This window comes from Pundamilia nyererei, unplaced genomic scaffold (assembly GCF_000239375.1).
Source record: "Pundamilia nyererei isolate P.nyererei 1_Seehausen unplaced genomic scaffold, PunNye1.0 scaffold00322, whole genome shotgun sequence".
Classification (NCBI taxonomy): Eukaryota; Metazoa; Chordata; class Actinopteri; order Cichliformes; family Cichlidae; genus Pundamilia; species Pundamilia nyererei.
Window position 1 is genome coordinate 43,437 of NW_005187723.1, and position 18,352 is coordinate 61,788.

The 18,352-nt window shown below is 40.9% G+C and overlaps 1 protein-coding gene across 2 annotated transcripts in view; it reads right to left on the bottom strand.

The window, feature by feature from the left end:
- Positions 1–784: 784 nt before the first annotated feature.
- The window catches only part of usp34 (ubiquitin specific peptidase 34), a 58,984-nt gene continuing 41,416 nt past the window's right edge, over positions 785–18,352 (bottom strand). For both annotated transcript variants that reach the window (XM_013915552.1, XM_013915551.1), the window contains exons 44-78: positions 18,104–18,160; positions 17,811–17,888; positions 16,657–16,751; positions 16,398–16,570; positions 16,161–16,311; positions 15,977–16,055; positions 15,840–15,893; positions 15,656–15,751; positions 15,498–15,562; positions 15,332–15,407; positions 14,870–14,917; positions 14,671–14,736; positions 14,477–14,557; positions 13,820–13,905; positions 12,630–12,798; positions 12,341–12,415; positions 11,993–12,144; positions 11,741–11,894; positions 11,589–11,633; positions 11,266–11,370; positions 9,665–9,812; positions 8,626–8,930; positions 8,179–8,508; positions 6,937–7,094; positions 6,704–6,782; positions 6,260–6,386; positions 4,720–4,827; positions 3,977–4,081; positions 3,257–3,381; positions 3,011–3,134; positions 2,824–2,903; positions 2,553–2,693; positions 2,267–2,407; positions 2,023–2,179; positions 785–1,829 (exon numbers count right to left, since the gene is read on the bottom strand). In XM_013915552.1, coding sequence (XP_013771006.1) covers positions 1,090–1,829; positions 2,023–2,179; positions 2,267–2,407; positions 2,553–2,693; positions 2,824–2,903; positions 3,011–3,134; positions 3,257–3,381; positions 3,977–4,081; positions 4,720–4,827; positions 6,260–6,386; positions 6,704–6,782; positions 6,937–7,094; positions 8,179–8,508; positions 8,626–8,930; positions 9,665–9,812; positions 11,266–11,370; positions 11,589–11,633; positions 11,741–11,894; positions 11,993–12,144; positions 12,341–12,415; positions 12,630–12,798; positions 13,820–13,905; positions 14,477–14,557; positions 14,671–14,736; positions 14,870–14,917; positions 15,332–15,407; positions 15,498–15,562; positions 15,656–15,751; positions 15,840–15,893; positions 15,977–16,055; positions 16,161–16,311; positions 16,398–16,570; positions 16,657–16,751; positions 17,811–17,888; positions 18,104–18,160 — 4,773 coding nt within the window. In that variant the 3' untranslated portion in view covers positions 785–1,089. The remainder of the gene's footprint in view (positions 1,830–2,022; positions 2,180–2,266; positions 2,408–2,552; positions 2,694–2,823; positions 2,904–3,010; positions 3,135–3,256; positions 3,382–3,976; positions 4,082–4,719; positions 4,828–6,259; positions 6,387–6,703; positions 6,783–6,936; positions 7,095–8,178; positions 8,509–8,625; positions 8,931–9,664; positions 9,813–11,265; positions 11,371–11,588; positions 11,634–11,740; positions 11,895–11,992; positions 12,145–12,340; positions 12,416–12,629; positions 12,799–13,819; positions 13,906–14,476; positions 14,558–14,670; positions 14,737–14,869; positions 14,918–15,331; positions 15,408–15,497; positions 15,563–15,655; positions 15,752–15,839; positions 15,894–15,976; positions 16,056–16,160; positions 16,312–16,397; positions 16,571–16,656; positions 16,752–17,810; positions 17,889–18,103; positions 18,161–18,352) is intronic.

Consider the following 18,352-nt stretch of genomic DNA (forward strand, 5'->3'; position numbering starts at 1 on the left):
ACTAAATGTTTCTGGCTCATCTCATGTAGCTGGTGTCTATAATGATCACCGGACAAATGTCAAAAATACACCTTTTTAAGTTTTCATTATAATTCATAATATTGACAATTTAATTGTGGTTCAATGGCCATGCAGACTGCAGATTAACTAGATAGATCTAGTTAATGACCACTAATTCTTTCCTTTAACTAGCTTTCTCTGTGTAAAGTGCATCTGGCATCTGATATAACTTGTATTTATTGTGCCACTGTGTGAGTTTGTCAGTAAGTTTTAGAGACTTAGAAAAGAGGCTTTTGAAAAATAACCTTGTTATTATTTCAGGTTTCTTTCTATTAGTTTCCTGCTTTAGTTTCCTTGGATGGTTCACACAACAATTTTAGTATCTATCTATATATCTATATATTTATATATATTTATGGTTTTCATATACACCTTCAGGCAATGACTAGAGAGGATTCTTTACAGAATCAAGTTTCTTGTGGTTCTCTTCATTTACAGGTAAACTTAGTTTCTGGATAATTAAACCACAGAAAAACTCAAGGCAACTTTTCTTGCCTTGTTCATAAAGTACAAAACTGGCACAGAGGACAACCTTTTTTTTTGTTTTTTTTTGTTTGTTTGTTTTTATACACAGTAAAAATGCAATAAAATTAAATTACATACAGAGGAGACAAAAGTTCTGTAAACCTTTCCCCTTTACAGCAAAGCTCAAATAAAATCAGTATAAAACACACCAAGAAAAAAAAAAAAACCCACCAAGCCCACTCACCCACCCACCCTTTAAAAAAAATGTGCTGTAGTCTGTACGACTTTTTCTGCTTTTCTTCTTTATTTCTCAAAGGAGATGTTGGCTCTGCGTGGAGTCGCAATCTTATAATGCGAAAAGAGCGGCGGGAGCCGCTGAAGCTGGAGAAAGCGTCCGACTGAACATCGGCAGAAGGCAACAAACAGCAGCACAAAACCAGCAGAAGAAGAAGAAACATAATGAACAGGAGAAAGTTTGTTTCCTCTGAGCTGAAGTCAGACGTCCATAACAGAGAGAAAAAGGGGGGAGGGAATTCAAGATATGGCGGTGGTCAGTTGATGATGTCATGAAGAGGGCTGGCCTTTAATAGAAAGTTTGGTAACAATGGCAATGGTGGCTTCCACCGTCCTGTACAGCATGTCCAGCGTGTCAGGTGGGGGGCCAACGCTCTGGAACATCTGTGAGGAGGAGGAGGAGTGGCTGCCACAGCCATCTGGACCCTCCCCCACCAGCCCTGATGGGAAAGCAGCATCCTCTGAAAGGGGTGGGGCCGGGCTGCTGCTGGTCTTAGAGCTCATCGCCTTCTCTTCCTTCACCTCCTCTGAGCAGGTAGACACGGCCTCATCCCTTCTCCCCTCCCGTTGATCTCCCACCTCGTCGGTCTCCTCGCGTGGCACCACATGTTGCTGCAGCTCAGGCTCCTCCCCTTGGACAAACCCCTCTCCCGTCTCCTGCAGCAGGGAGGAGGAGGAGGAGGAAAATGAGGAGGAGGACGACGAAGAGCCCTCCATCTTTTCCTCTTTGGGAGAGGAGTCCAGATTTCTAGAGGAGGTGGGCATGGGGTCAGGAGAGGGCGGATCCTGCTCAGTGCCTGGGTCGATCAGTGATGAGGAATCTCGTGTTTCCGTGTCTGAGGTGCTTGTGGGTGTTAGCGCCTCCTGTTGGTCAGGCTTTGGATCACTGCAGGGCGGAAGAGTTGAAGAGGAGGTGGAGGCGGCGTAGAGCTGGGCTCCTCCATCTCCGGCTCTGTCGTCATCACCGCTCACCCTCCGCCGCTTCACCGGGGTCGCCCCTTCATCCTCAGCTGACAACAAACAGACTGTTACTGAAAGGAGCCACTGAAAGTCTATTCTACATCATTTACAGCACTGACTTTAAATTTTTCACAAAGTCTACTTTGTTGAGTCATACTCCAGATTATTCTGCCTAAATGGTCAACCCAAAGAAATGTGCTCAAATTGAGGTTGTGTTTTGGTTTAGTGATTGGCATGTTATACCTTTGCATTTGTGGTCTTTGGCCTCCAGCTCTAGAGTGCTGCGTTGCTGGAGACAAGCACGACAGCAGCTCAGAAGCTCTTGCAGGGCTGGGAGGAAAGCTGGGTCAATGGCCTGAGAAGGCTGCACAGACAACAGCAACATCAATGCCCTCAGGTCCTGACAAAGAGAAGAGAGATCAAACAATGAGAAAACAGCGGCACCATGTATCAGGAGGACTGTATGAGTGTGTGCATGCATGCATACAGCGTTGAGCAGGCTGCTGGTCTTGTTAAGCTCCAGGCGATGAGCTGCCAGTTCAGGCTGCAGACTGCTCCGTTCACTCAGCAGGTTTGTCACCAAAACACCAATGAGGTTGGAGCAGCTGGGACCAGACAAGACCTGGACCTACACATACACAAATTTTTATTCTCTATTTAATTACAAATTAAAATGCAACATCATTTGGACAATCAGTACAAACTGGGTACAACCTTGATCAAATGTAGTGACTATTTAGGATTCCTACAAGAAAAGCTGAAACTTTTTATACCTTGTGCAAAAAGCAGTTAAGGAAGGTGTAGGCCACGTTGTTGTTCAGAAAGGTCCTCTCGTCCATTAGGATACATTTAATGTACTCGCTGAAGGCTGGGTCTTCACAGAGCAGCTTCACACACGTTTTAGCCATAACAGACTGAAAGAAGAGCGAGATGAGAAGGATTTACCATTGTGCTGCTGTCCATATCCAAAGAGCCCGAGTCTATTAACAAGGCCTGACCTTAAAAATGGTTGAAATGAGTGAAATCAGAGGAACGCAGCTGTACCTGTGACTGACAGAGCTCTGTCCACAGTTTGGGGAAAAGCGCAAGATGGAGGGGAAGTCCTTCATACGCTATCAACACACCTGAGAGGGAGGCAGAGCATTAACATGGAAACATCTATGTTTCTGTGCAAATTCATGTGGTTTGATCAGTATGCTATAATGATAACAGTGGAAATACAAACACGTACTTAGCTTGACAAGTGTATCTGTGAATTTCTCACAGTTGATGGCAACGCGACACAGCAAGTGAATGAACTTATGGTAGGACAGGAAATAATCCAGCAGCATTCGATCGTACACCTCATCTTTACCCTGAGATGGACACAAACGAATATTACCACCAACACCAAGCCTCTGCGGTACTGAAGGTTTTCTGTTGAGGTTTCTTTTACTGCTGACACAAAACGATTTGGAGCAGGAACAGATAACCGTACCTTGCTGCTCTCCACCAGTGAAGGCAGCAGACACATGTTCAGCTCCGGTCTTGGAGGTCGGATGTTGTTTTTGGCTCCCATAAGTTTGAGGTTCTCTCTGCATGGCAGGTAAGGACCAAACGACACTGCACAGGGACAATTAAAAGTCAGTGAAAAGAAAGCCAGATTTTTTATTTAATCTGAAAGAGTTTAAGTAAAGATGAACCAGAGATTTTTAAAAGTCGAAAACACTGAAGGTTTTACTTAAAAACCTTTTGGATTATAAAAGCTTAACTTGAAGAACATCAGACAGTATATTTGTCAAATATGTACTGTTCAAACGGTGGATGATTATCATTAAAAATGGCCCAAGTTTCAAACACTGAGACAAATGTTCATGTAAGTAATCTCTGTTCTACTCTTTGGTTACCGTTTGATGTCACTGTGAGACAACAGGCCTCATATACTGATGTTTACCATTAATATTTTGTTGTTACCACAGTGCGTATGCTAGTAAATCAAACTTGAAAAAAGAAAACACAGAAAAAGGTTTGGAAACAAAGCTGATATGAAAATGACTAACAGTCAAAAAGAAAAAGAACATTCAAGGAGACGCTGTGACATCTAGCAATGAACGGCATCATGCAAAGCTACCATGTTCTTGGGGATCATTTTAAGCTATAAAACAAGAATGCAAACCAAAAGAGGACAATCAACATGAATAATGAGGAGAAGACTTACTGGGGATATTGCTGTGGTGGTATGTGCAGTGGTTGTGTTGTAAGAAGGGGACTAGAGTGTGCAGGAAGTCATGAGGACTCAGCAGAACGAGTTCCTTCAGCACATCTGCAACAAGAACATCACGTTACAGGACACTTTCTAAACTTCCAATTATTTCTACATCTGACCCGTTACATTTTTAGAGAGACGCAGATGTGCATTCTGCCAGCCAAATTCTACTCTGTCTCAGCTGGAACAAAGGATGATTTCTGTTTTCTAGAGTTTGGCTACAATAGTTGCCAAAAATGTACACACAATCACACAGGGTCAAAAGTGTTCATAATATTCAATTCAATGTGATCATTGGTCTTTAAATCGTAAGGCAGAAACCCTTCAAAAATCAGACAATCCCCTGTGAACAAGCACTTAGTGAAGATTAAGAAGGAGCGCAGTAGTTTTTCCTTCCCACGCTGAGCTCTTTGGACTTTCCCATTGTTCTGAGCATTGGTGAGTCCAATGAATGCTGTCAAACAAAGCTTTCTCATCCTGGCAAAGACAAACTACCAGTTGTAGTCAATCACAATCACTAATGAGATCACAGGACTTGGCTTTATCAAGTTAGCACATTGTAGGAACAGTTCAAATAAATGTTTAAAAGCCCCAAATTACCAGGACATACATGTCCATAATAAGTGTATATAAACATCTGACCTAACTTAATATACTTGAATGTTAGCTGGTGGGTTATCAAAGGTGAGTGTTACCCAAGCAGGCGTTGCGGAGCTCAGGTGGGCTATAAGAGTTCAGCAGAGTGAGAAGCTTGTGGGCAAAGTCGATCCTCTCCTGCCACTGGATCAGAGCCTGTTTCACATCTGGGTAACAGGAGAGAGAAAAAACAAAAGATCAGCACAAACATGAGAGCACACATCTGCAGATATTTTACTCTAATACAGCCCTTTGTAACCAATGGAGTTGGTACACTGTACCAGAGCTGCTTCTTGGATGCTCAGAGAGTCAGATTCAGGGACATTTCATGTTCACTGGTTAAAGCTGGTGTATCATAATTTCTAAACACAAAAAAAATTGTCATTTTATAGGAGCTAAAAATACAAAGTGGCTGAAGTTAAAGCTATCCAGAGATCAGAGCCAGCTGTAAGCCAGCAGCCTCGGCATGAGCAAAGGAAGAAAAAAACCCAAAGCAGTTATGAGAAAAATGAAGACTATTAAAACGGTGAAGTCTGGTGAAATGATGCAAGTAGTTAACATTTGTATTTACTATATGAATCTGTAGCTGTTAAATAAAGGAGGATGTACAGCAACTCATTTTTTCCAGTATCAGAGCACTTTTGTTTCACTTGTATCTACTTGTTGAGCAGATACTAAAGTCACTGCTCAGTTTTGTTATGAAAACAATATTTCACATTTGCAGCAGTAACTGCCCAAGAAAAGTGCAATCAGTGCATCTCCAAATATGTTTCAGGCATTCGTTGTTTTTCTGACATCGTTGTATTATACTCAGTCGTACATAGCATTTGTATTTTATTCTATTCTATGGTGTACAGTTGATTCTTATCCTATTCCAGTGTTTTTCTAATTTTTGCTATGTAACTTTGCACTGTCCACTTTCTGCTTTAACAAAACACATTTCCCACCAATAAAGGTTATCTCATCTCATCTTCCCTAAGGTCACATTTTTTGCACATTCATTTACTTCATGCCAGACAGATCAACTCTTCTGTAGTGTAATGCTGTCCTGGGGTTGAATGTCTTAGTATGATGCATATGAGGTTTGTCAAGATCAAACACTCAGTGGTCATCTCCTTTTTAATGGCAAAAATCAAAGTAGTGATCGCACAACAATCGTCCAACTAACCACACCTCTTTATGAACAAGAGCACAGCAACTTCAATTAATAAGACTAAAAAACTACCGGATCCAAAGTGACACTCCTGTGCTACGAGTCAGTGTAGCTCACTGCTGCACCATTTCAAATCTGGCAAAATAACCACAAACAGCTTCTAGCTCTGCGTACGTACTATCAAGTGAAAACTGGAATTCACCTACAGAGCCGAACTTCTTGCTAACATGTTGCATTAACTACAGTTTCATTTTACAGCGCCACATCACAACATATTTGATATTGTAAAGATCCTGCAATTATAGAGAAAACGCCCAACAATCACATAACCTTCTTTGGGCAAGCACCTGGTGCCAGTGGGAAGGACAAACTATTAGTTTTAACTGTTTAACCTGTGTTACTATTACATGTGTTCGCCCTGTTAAACAGTAGGGGATGGTGCACACCTTTGCGCTGCAGGTATGGCCTGGTGGCTTTGAGGACAGAAAGAAAGATGGAGAGCAGCTCCACCAAGTCTCCAGTGACGTGGCATGCTGTCGCCTCATGGTACATCATGTGCAGAGTGTTGAAGGACTGCAGGGAACAAACAAACAGTGCACATAGCTTTACTTATTAGATTTGGAAGGGTTAAAAAAAAATGTAGTAAGCAATGAAATGCAGATTTTATTTTCATGTACATATACATATTTTAAATGCACTTGTAATATACTATATTTAATTTTATTTTTAAATCCAGATTTTAATGATTCCCTTTGGCCTGTTTTAAATATAATGCCAAAAAAGGCAGATGATGCATGAAAATGAATTTGATTATGGCAGCATAGAAAGATGAGACAATAGCTTAATTTAGCAATTCTTTTTGTAATATTTAGAAGAGACCTGGATTGTACCTCAGTCATTAGGATAAGTCCTCTGTTGAAGACTACCAACAGTCGGTCCTCGTCATTCTCCAGCAGAACTCTGAAGGCACTGAGAGGAACAGCACAGAGAAAGGTCAACTTAGAAAGTAACGTCAGTAAACTTTCCAAACTCTGATACAAAATGGACAGTTTGTGACAAACATCTTCACCAGGTTACAAAAACAAGCTTCACAAGACCTTCAGTGATAAAAGTGTGTTCTTACCTGATAAGTGTGGTCCAACAGGAGCGCCCATCCAGACAGCGGAGGTAGCAGCTAATAGTGGTCTTCTTAAATTGTTTAATGTCCTCCACTTCTTCTTCCCTCATCTCAGCTCGCTGCGCCACAAACAGCTGCATCAAATTGAACAGTTCCTCCACTGCCTGCAGGGAGAAGCACATCAGCGGTTATGATTTTTACATTATCACAAATAAACATAACCAAGGCAAGATCTTTAACCCTTTAAGACCTACCATAGAACCAAGTCCGCCAGAGCTTACTTTATATTTTTACATGCTGTAGTGCCATTTTTGGGAGCATTTCAAGTTGCTATACATCAATACAACTGTTATAGCCCATATTTTAATAATATGTATGCATTAAGTCCATAGTAACTACATTAATTGCAAAAAAGTGCAATAAACTACAAAAAAATTGAAAATCGTTTGGTTTTTTTTACATATATTTCTACTTGGAGAAGTTTAAGAGGTTTATCCCTCAAAACTTTAAATACAAAAAAGTTGCAAAAAATAGAATAGAAATTTATTTTGAGTGTCTTCATAGTTTTATTTTTGAGATACACCATTTTTATTTACTGCAGGAAAAACGAAAAACAATCCTATGATGCAAATTTGCAAAGAAAACAGCAGGTGCATCAAAATAAACTATTTCCAGCAGTGCAATTCGAGTTCTAAGCAGAAACTATTCAGAAAAGCATAAATTCAAACATGACTTATAAAAACACCAGTATAGGCTCTTAAGGCCTACAAATAAAAAACTACATTTTCCGCGAAAATGACGTCACTTCTGGTTTCGGCCAGGAAATGGCGGACATGCGATAGTTCGCGCTGACGTCTGTTTCACTGTGGGAAGTGTTACGAACAGCTGATCGGATCGGCAAAGCGTGTTTCTGGAATATTATGTTTTTGTTCCTGCAAGCACTTTTTATGCAATTTTTGCAAAGCTTTATGTGGAAGGAAACCGTGACCGAGGACAAGCTGATGGCATAAGATGTAAGTACAACTCCTCCGGTTTCATATGCAAAACAAATTATTGCGCTAGCTTACACGGTTGCAGTGCTACTGGGATTTAAAAATAGTTACGCAAAAAGGAGCGTGCCCGCTCCGACCGGCTTTAAAGGGTTAACAATTAAAGACTTCCTTTATGTTTTGCTTTTAGGTGGGGAATTTTCAAAGTGCTATGGACAATAAAGTCACATCACTGCTAGAAGTCTGACTGTCCTCTCACCCCTGGATACTGGCTGGCATGTGGAGTCAAGTTCTTGAAGGCCCACTGGATGTTTTGGTGTGATGCTAGTTGGCGGGTGAAAGCAGTCGACTGCTCGCAGCACATGCGCAGGATGCCATAGTAGGCAGGGAGCATGCCGCGGTTGAATAGCACCACCTCCTGGTCATCGTGGTCAGCCAAGATATAGTTGAAGGCAATGTTTTTGGTCACCACAGGGTTCTGCACCACTAGCCGGACGTTCTCCGGACAATCCACACAAACGTTGTACCAGAAGGACAGCAGTGCCTGCTTATTGTGGTTGGTTGCAATGGCTGGCTCTGACAGTTTCGGCTGAAAACATGAAAGAAAAAAGTTTTAAATTCTGCACCTAAGACTCGGACACGCACATTGAAGTGTACAATCGGTACAAATCTTTAAAAATATCTTCGCAGTCAAAGAAAGATGTACCTGGAAGAGGTTCCAGAGGTCCATGAAGTAGCCAGAGAACATGAGTTTCTCCGTCTTGGAGATGAGGCAGTAAGTCATGAAGCTGAAATACTGCACCAGTTTGGTAGTACCATGAACACTGGCATCCACATACAGCTTGGCACGTCCCAGCAGCCCTAGCAACAGGTTGTAGACCTGGTGGAGAACCACGGTGGTGTCGGGGGACAGTGGGAGCTCACGGGTCGGCAAGTGGAGGGAGCGTGTGGAGCGGAACATCTGTCGAAAGGAGTTGCTGGGGATGAGGGAGACCAGGAGGTATGCAGCAGCTAGAGGGAGAAGAGAGAGTTAACTGCTATGATAAACAAAGGACTACTGTGGCTGCAGTGGTACCTCATGTTAATTTAAACATGTTGTTTTTAAAGGTGGTCTTTTCATTATTGACAGAATGCTCTGCTCTTATTAAACAGGCTTGAGTTTTTTTGGACTTGAATGGTCTCATAGTTTGCAGATATTTTTTATGGTCATCTCAGACATCGCTCTGGTAGTCAATACAGAAGCCCAATCAGAAGAAATTTAGCTTACAGGGAGCTAAAACTGCTCATTTCGACAATGGATGAACTTAGTGCTGCAGCTACAGCCACTGTAAGACTAATGAGGAAATGTGAATCATGCAAATCTCTTTAACCATCTTTATTTAACCATCATATTTAATCTTGAGCTTCTTTTCTGTGAGAGCCCTGGCTATTTTAAGAAGCAGGTTACACTATTAGTAAAGTTCTATTTACATTAACAATAAAGGAAGAATGTATATCTATATAGTCAAAGTCAAAATTGGGTTGTGTACACTAAAGGGCTGTTTAGTTTAATAATTAGCATTTTTTTTTTAAACTTAACGTTATATTTGTTTTGGCTTCTAAAGTTCTCAGTTTTCAGAATTTAATCCACCTTTTTTAACACTGGCACAATGTCTTTTCATTCGTAGTTGGTTAAACTCCCTGTTGAGTGTTTGTTTAAAAAGAACATGAAACTAAATACAATGAGACAATGCAGAGGCCCTTACACGTGCGGACTCGGGGATAGTTGTGTGCCAGCAGGAAGCGTTCTACCCAGTTCTCCATGTTCTGCAGCACCCAGCTGTGGGCCAGTTTGTTCCTGGGAGTCTGCACAGCCAGCCAGTCCAGACATTGGGATGGATTGTACTCAATCACCTGACAGGAGGCACACAGATGAGACAGCATATGTTTAATAAAGACTTTATAAGCAGTATATTCATTTTAAAATGGCAATCCTAAACATTGACCTAATTTTTTCTGTTTGGTTTTATTGACTTTTGATCCTGCATGTGGTGCAAGTTTACTTTATTGATAAATAAGATGTAAACCAGTTGCAACTACATGTATGGATCTCATTCCATTCATCCATCTTCCACCACTTATCTAGGGCTGGGTCACAAGGGCAGTAGCCCAAGCAAAGAAACCCAGCAGCCCGTGTTCAAAGTCACATCCTCCAGCTCATCCAGGGGAACTCTCTCCAGGATGCCCTGGGCCTACACCTCAGGACCTTATCCTGGTAGGACATGCCCAAACCACCTCAGCTGGGTCCTTTCAATGTGGAAAAATCGTAACTCTATTCTGAGTGCCTTGCAAATGACTGAATTTCTCACCCCTCCTTGAGAGAAAGCACAGCCACCCTTTGGAGAGAATTCATTTCTGCTGCTTGTATCTGCAATCTCATTCATTTGGTCGTTATCCAACACTCCTATAAGTGAGGGTGGGGACATAGATCAACCGATAAATCGGCAGTCTGTCAATCTCCTGCTATACTCTACTCTCACTCGTGAACCAGAAATACTTAAATTGATCTACTTAGTGCAGCAACTTGTCCCTGAGCCAGAGTGGGAATTCCACCCCTATCCAGCTGAGAACCATTGCCTCAATCTGCTATGAAACGATTGGTGCAAGGTGGAAGCCCCAACCTGATGAAGCCAACAGAACCTCATCATCTGCAAAAACCAGAGCTGCGATTCCGCCATCTGGCTACGCCTAGAAATTAGGGGCAAAGGGCAGCCGAGCAAAATCCCACACCCACTGAAAAGTACGAGTTATTGCCAGTAATGCAGATCAAGCTCTCGCTGCACTCGTACAGGGATCTAATAGCTCCTAAATATGAGCCAGACACCCACTATTCTGTAAGGACCTTGTACAGAACCACCTGAGGGATGAGGCTCAAGTCTACAAAGCACGTGTAAACTCCCACATGACCCAGGTACATCTTTCTTTGACACATCCATGCATGGAATTATGGTTAAAAACCCCAAATCATTAAAATAGTGATTTGGGGTTATAACAAAGCCAGAAACAGAAATTTTCTGAGCAACCTGAAATGTTGAAATGAACGTTGGAAGCAACTATTGAACTATAAACAAAGGAAACCATATTTTTATGCAGTATAGTTTTGTCCAGCCTAAAAGGATCAAATTTTGGCACAGCACCAAAATTATAACTAATATTATTTCTAGTAAATGACATTTGATCAACTTTTTGAAGACCTGTATTTAACAAAACCCAGAGAGGTTTTCTTTTGATAATGATAACTACATATTACATTAAATCCTTTTATTAGATCTAAACAAATGGAAAATATTAGTGTGTCAGTGTTTACCTCCCAGATCCTTTGGAGAATGTAGGAAGCAAAGGAAGGCATCCCCGGAGGTCCACCCGCAAACTCCATCAACATTGTTAGCAGCTTGAAGAAAGGATTGGCAGCCTAACAGAATTTAAGGGTCATGAAAAATCATTTTTGTATCACTACACCATATTTTTAAATGGTTTATTAAGCGTTATTACAAAGGCAAGTTAACAAACGTGAATAGACAGAAGTTCAGTTTCTATCTATTCAGGAAAACAAAATGAACAAAGGCTAGATTCGATTGTTTTTTCAAATAAAGGTGATTTTAAGCCCAGTTTCTTTTCTGTGGTGCTTACCTCAGGAGTCAGCTTTGCAATCGAGGTGAAGAGCATCGACACAATCTGCAGAGAGAAGCATTCAACATGAGAAAATTTAAATGGATGCATTTTACACTTGTATAGGTGGCAGTCATTGCAACATTTACTCAGTCCATTTCCTACAAACATACATGTTCAGCCAGCCGGTTATTATAGCGACAGAGGCTAAATATGAGGTTACAGGTCTGCCTGATGTTGATGCCATCTCTGATGTGCTGGAAGAGGAAAGGGAAGCCCTTCCCTCCAGTCAGCGCTGCCATGTCGCTCTGGGACAGAGTCAGATGTCTGGACAGAGGAGAGGAGAACGCAGTGGCTGCTTGAATGCTTAATTCTAATGAGAATGAATCTAAACAGAAAAATGCATGCATGCTGTATACTCGCACCTCTCAGAGCGAGACTGCTCCACCAGCAGAGCAATGAGTGCGATCATCTTCTCCAAAGCTGCAGGACGATATTTTTCTTCAGCCAGAGACAAGATGTCTTCTTCCTCGTCCTCCTCCTCTCCTTCCTCCTCTGACAGCACCTCTACCTGAGGCTGAGAAGGACGTTGGTTAGGTCCTTCTTATAATTAGGTCATGTCTTCTAAACACAATATAACTACAGGCTGGGAGTTACTTCATTTAAAAAAGACAAATAATATTACAAAGAAACAGAACCATTCAGATTAAATCTCTTTGATAATATTACTGTAAATAAATGAGTTGCGAAATATAAGCAGTGTGTAAGCTTACATTCTCAGGGCCTTTTGTTCCCATGTAGAAATGCACCATGATAGAAATGGCTTGTAGTGACAACAGGAACTGACTCTGTGGACACAAAACACAAAAAATATTAATCGTTTTTAACAAGGAAGGGGGAAAATAACCAAACCACATTTATGAAACTACAAAAGGACTCAAAATCATGCTGTGTCAACTGTTAGCTGAGAAGAAAGACCCAAAGAAAAAGCAAAATAGTGTCAGGTTTCATTTTTTTTTTTTTTCCACACTAAGTGATTTCAGGCTGCAAAACTCAATTTACCTCCTCCTCGCCCATCTTGGCAAACTCATACAGAAAAGCGAAGTACTCAGTCAGGTGTTTGCTGTGAGGCTTGACGCCGTGCTCCATGATAGAGAGGAGGGTCTTAACAAAGCGAGTGACACAGGACCGGCTGCCGATATCCTCCACTGGCCCATCCATGTCGTCAGAGCTGAACAGACACAGGAGCAGAGGTATCTAATGACACATCTAAACTCCTTAGTTCATGTGGAGCCACAAGTTTTTTTCTCAGAGTCTAGTGTGGCACAGACACTGAGTGACACATAGCTCCTGCTTGGATCTGTGTGGCCATCTGATTTCACAGACACAACACTGCGTTTGTGCTGCACACCTTGCATGGCAAAAATGTACCACATGAGATTTAAGTGGGTTGTGTTGCTAAGCAATAAAGATAGCAGGGATGAACTGTAAAATTCTGGGCCAGTGTTTTAAGTAACAGTGTGGTCGATTTTTGTTCTCATTTTTGCTTTATTTGATCTTTATCCCAGTAGGAAAAGTAGTAAAATAAACAAAACGATACAATCTTAAAGGCTTTCGGTTCCTTCCGAAAAGCGAGAAGAGGTTTTTGAATGACATTAACGCTATGTCAGCCTATTATACAGGGAGGCACTAGTCCCTCCTGACATGGGTGTCACTTAGCCAGCCTGTAAGGCATAATTTAGCCATTTCAATCAGCTGTGTTGGATCAAGGACACATCTAAAACCTGCAGGACACCGGCCTTTGAGGCCCAGAGTTCCCCCACCCCTGCTGTAACGTCTGGCGTAATGGCATTTAAGCTTCTGATGAAGTCACGCAGGAGGCAGTCTCACAGTGAGACACGAAATGAATGCTATGAAAGAGAACTATCAGTGTACATTCAGTACCGGTGCACGAATCGTCATAGGAGCGCACTTGCTGCCAAATGCAGTCATCCAGTTGGTCAGATCTATTATTTGGATGATAATAATAATAATAATAATAATAATAATAATAATAATAATTCGTCTAGTGAATTTACATGAACAGCTACATTAAGAATGGTTTAGTTGAAAACTATTTTTAATGCACAAAATATTTGCACAGACTTTGCATGTTCGGTGTGAAAAGGCCTTAATGGAAGACTTTGAGACTCCTAATCTTGGAGAAAATGTTTTGATCAGGGAAACCTGTCCCACAATAATGAGTGACATACCCATCCTCCATGCCAGGCTGCAGGTAGAGATGAGCATGAACTGGCCGCAACCTCTGGATAACGTGAATACACAACCTCTGGAACATCTGGAAGACAAATTAAAACAAGAAAATTTACATTTAAAAGTCAATTTAAAGACAAACTTCCACTGACAATAAGTTCAGAATGACGTAAAAAGAGTTACAATATAGCTATAAACATTGGGGAAAAAAAGAAAATATAAGTACTTTTGAGTCGTTTTGGTGTAGTATTGTCTCCTCCACCTCAATCTAACCCTTTTCTTAGAATCACACATCTGCCTGTGTCTTCGTTCACTACATAAATGAACCTTCTGTTTTTTTCCTCTTTAACTCCTGCCTGGGATCGAATGTATCCACTGTCCCATATGTGCACATGTCTAAACATTCTCAGTCTTGCCTGTCTAGTTTTCTAATCGTCCACTACGTCGAGCTCTGCCTGTCTTTTAGGTCAGAGCCACCTTCTCCGAACCATACATCCTTTCACTCTTGCTGCTATCCTTCCGTCGTGCCACATCATTTTTTCCCCTTTAGCTACACAATTAGTATTTTTGAGCACATTAGTCCAGTTTCAGTATTGTGAATGTTGTTTTTTGAGGTTTGTTTTGTGTACAGTGATGTTTTATGACTTGTCCCTGACCTGTCTGACAATCTGATTGGGACACTTTATTAGGATCTGCATCGGCCACCAGTTGTCATCAGCCATCCGGTCTAAAAACCACTGAAACAGAAAAATAATGATCAAAGGTTGTGCAAAAAAAAAGAAAGAGTTTATTCACAGTATCCATTTACTTTGCTGTAATCACCAGAATAAAAAAGGTTTAAAACTCAAACCTCGCAGGCGGCCTGGCTGTTGTTGAACTGTTTGGTCAGCAGTTCAATCCACTGCAGCATGGTGGGCTGGAGGTAGCAGAGCAGAAAGGATTAACAGTCTATCAGTAACTTCCTTCCTCCTCCCCTTTCTTTCCACTTATCTTTACAAATTAACAACACTCAGAAAATGATAACAGTGATAAGGATGAGTGTGTATTACCTTCTCCTTGGAGTGAATGAAAGTCTCAAGGACAAAGGATGTGCTGAGCTGCAAATGAAAGGGAAAAAAACAACAGTAGAAAAGCAAGTTTTAGTTAAACTAATTAGCATTGCAAATCAGTGACATCACGCAGCATGGTATAAATATTTTTAGAAAATGCGGTCAGTTAGAAAATAGATTAAAATAACATCTTTCTGAGTAAAAGATGCAGAAACTTTTACCCATTTTCATTTTCTAGATTGGGCTTCAGCCAGCTGTTATTCCAGCGTGTTTTATCCAAAACCCAAAGTAGCTAGTTTCCTTATTTTAAGAGAGAACTGTTCCATTTTTAGTACTTTTGTAGTAGTAAAGTAAAAACAAAAGTAATTCGCACAATTACAGTTTATACATTTTCTCAAAAATCCAGGTTTCAAGTCAATAAAAGCCAGAAAATAATAGCTAAATGCTTGTATTACTTCTCACCTTGGCAGTCATGAGGGAGACAGCTTTGGGGTCTGGCAGGGTGCTGGGGATGCTGCTGCAGAGCTGCCACATGAAGCTGAAACAATGACAAGTCGTGCCATTGAGTGAGTAGTGATCAAAAAGGCCAATAAGATGTGACCAAAAATACAAACTGATTTATGCTCACCCAAAGTAGGTGTGTTCAAATATGTTTTTATCCTGCAGAAACTGCATGTTGTCGTGCCAAATCCACTGAAAGAGAGAGTTGGACATTTAAATGAGGGATTTAATAGGAGTAATGCACAGAGATCTGCTACGTTTAAAACAAAAAAGCACAGTCAGTACCTCAAGTAGATCAGGAGAGACATCAAAACTAAAGTCCTTCCCATTGTCGTCCTCCGGTTCCACTCTCTTGTAGAAGAGCATGTAGGCACTGTGTGTCTGCAAGTTTGATTATCATTTCAGTGTTACCTTCTGGATCAAACACAGAGGATAAAAACTACAAAAATGGACCAGAAATTCTCCTCACCTTCTCAAAGGAGAAGTCCATAAACTTGTCAGTGACAGAGTCGTAGGTTTTAGTCTAAAAGATAAATAAAGTAGGTGAAATTAGAGCTTACACGTGGAATTAAGTGGTAGTATTTATCTTGCAACTCTCGCTCATACCGTCATCTCTCCACCAAAGCACTCAGAGGCCAGCTGAGCTGAGTCAAAGGGTTTTACCTCTGCATCATTGAAAAGGTACCTGGAGGACAAGATAAACCTTTGAGATGGTGGCGTCCTATGACAGTCACTCACTTTTTGGGTTTAAAGACTGATTATTAAAACTTTAATATGCATCATCCATCACCATTTATTGTTCTTGTAGGCATGGGGGTTGACAATGTCCCGGATGAAGCTGTAGTAATGGCCGCCATCTGCTGTGCCCGTGTGCACAGTGACGCCAATGAGGTCATACTCATAGCTCTCTGTGACCTTTGCTTCACCCTCCTCTCGAAAACCTGAGGCCCATGGAAGGCAACACTTCAAGAGTCAATTACAATCATCAATACACAATAAATGTCCGACTGGGTGAACAGAAACTAACCCTCTTTGCGCTCCCCTTTGCCCATGAGGAAATCCTCAGTGTAAGGCGTCATGTCGAGGCGCAGGGGGAAGGAGAAGTGGGTGTTGACCTTCTCCTTCATCATGGTCACCATGTTAAAGGTGTATCTCATGGTGTTGAAGCTCAGGATGCGAGGCAGTTTCTTAAAGCAGGCCCTGTGTAAAGAGACACAGTGAGACATGGTGAGACACTGTGTTGAGAGAGGGGCATTATTTTTTCCAGGATTTTAAATCGTTCTAACCTTTTCTCTGCGCGGACCTTCTTTCCACACTGTGAGCAGGTGTACATGTTGTCACCCTCCAGGGTGTCTTTGATGGTCACTTCATCCAGAGACTCCTGAGGAAAGATAACAAAGCACAAATACATCAAAGAAGGAAAAGTCTGCAGTGCACTTTGGTTTAGAGAACAAAAGACAAAAGTTTGTGTTTTCTCTCTTAGTTGGTAAAAGATGCATGTGACATCACTCCTTGTTGAGCAATGGCTTTTTCTAAACCCTCAAGATGAGCATTTAACTCATTTTGGATCTGAATATGAAACTGATGGAAGCTGAACCATACTGCACTGAACCATGCTTTATTCTTCTTTTATCAGTTCCCAGAGTCAGAACCAGACACGGAGAAGCTGCATTCAGCTTTTATGCTCCTTATATCTGGAACAAACTCCCAGAAAGCCTCAGATCAGCTGAAACACTCAGTTTATTTAAATCCAGGTTGAAGACTCACCTGTTCTCAGCTGCATTTGAATAAAGCACCAAATCCACACTTTAAGCTTAAATTTCAAAACTTACACTAACTACTGATTTTATCTATTTCTGATTTTATCTATTTCTGATTTTATCTATTTCTGATTCTGTCTGTCTGTTTAGTGGGATTAGAGCTCTGGGTAGCTCCCCAACTGGGTCTAGAGAGTATTTTAAATTCAGGGAATTTAAAATAGAAAGTAGCTCGTCCACAGAAGGACTGGTAGCTCCCCTTACGATAAGGGTTCAGATCGCGCGAACAGGTGTGAAATGTGTGTGTTTAGTTAGTTTGTTTGTTTGCTTGTTTTAATCAATTTTAAATCATGCTTTTTATTTGTTTTTGTTTCTAATGTCTCTGTAAAGCACTTTGAATCACCTTGTTGTTGAATTGTGCTGTACAAATAAATTTGCCTTGCCTTTTTTATTCTAATGAGTATCATTTACATACAAGATTTCTGTATATAAAAAAACAAAACAAACAAAGTAATTTCTGAAAACGTAAACATTTATGCTGGCAAAGAGAAAAGACAGGACTGCACTTTTCAGAACCATTGTGGTTTGTGCAGGACTGTTTATGTGGCAGAGGTTGATCTCCACTGAAGCTGTAAGAATCACAGGTGAGCTTCAAACTTGCGTAACATTTTCGCCCCACTCACATAGATGTTCTTCATGTCTGCCACCTGACATCTGACTGTGTAGAACTCCTCTGCAGTCTGACTGACATGGTCACAGTCCTGTGGGAGACACAGAACAGTGAGAAAAAACAATGGCAGAAAATGTACCTCAGTCTGTGGAACCCTCATCTACTGTAACCTTGGTAGTTTTAAAAATAACTACATTTTGTGTGAGGTATTAAAATAAACACGAAATTCAGCTGTGCTTTGTTGTTCTCAAAACTGTTTTCCTTCAATTTAATATTCCTCCTTTCAAAATCAATTCCCGCACTCACCAGAGACACCACATTGTTGGTGATGACACCTCCAAACAGAGTCTTCACTGTGTTTTTCTGTCAACGTAGATAATTAAGATACATCAGCTTATTAATCATCTTTAACATGTACTATGATGCCTGAACTATTACTCATGCTCTTAAAATTATCTTTAATATTGCATAATATTTGTGGTCATCATTTGTATAATAACAACATCTTATTTGGATATGTACTTTTTATACAAACAATCTACTTCTTAATATGTA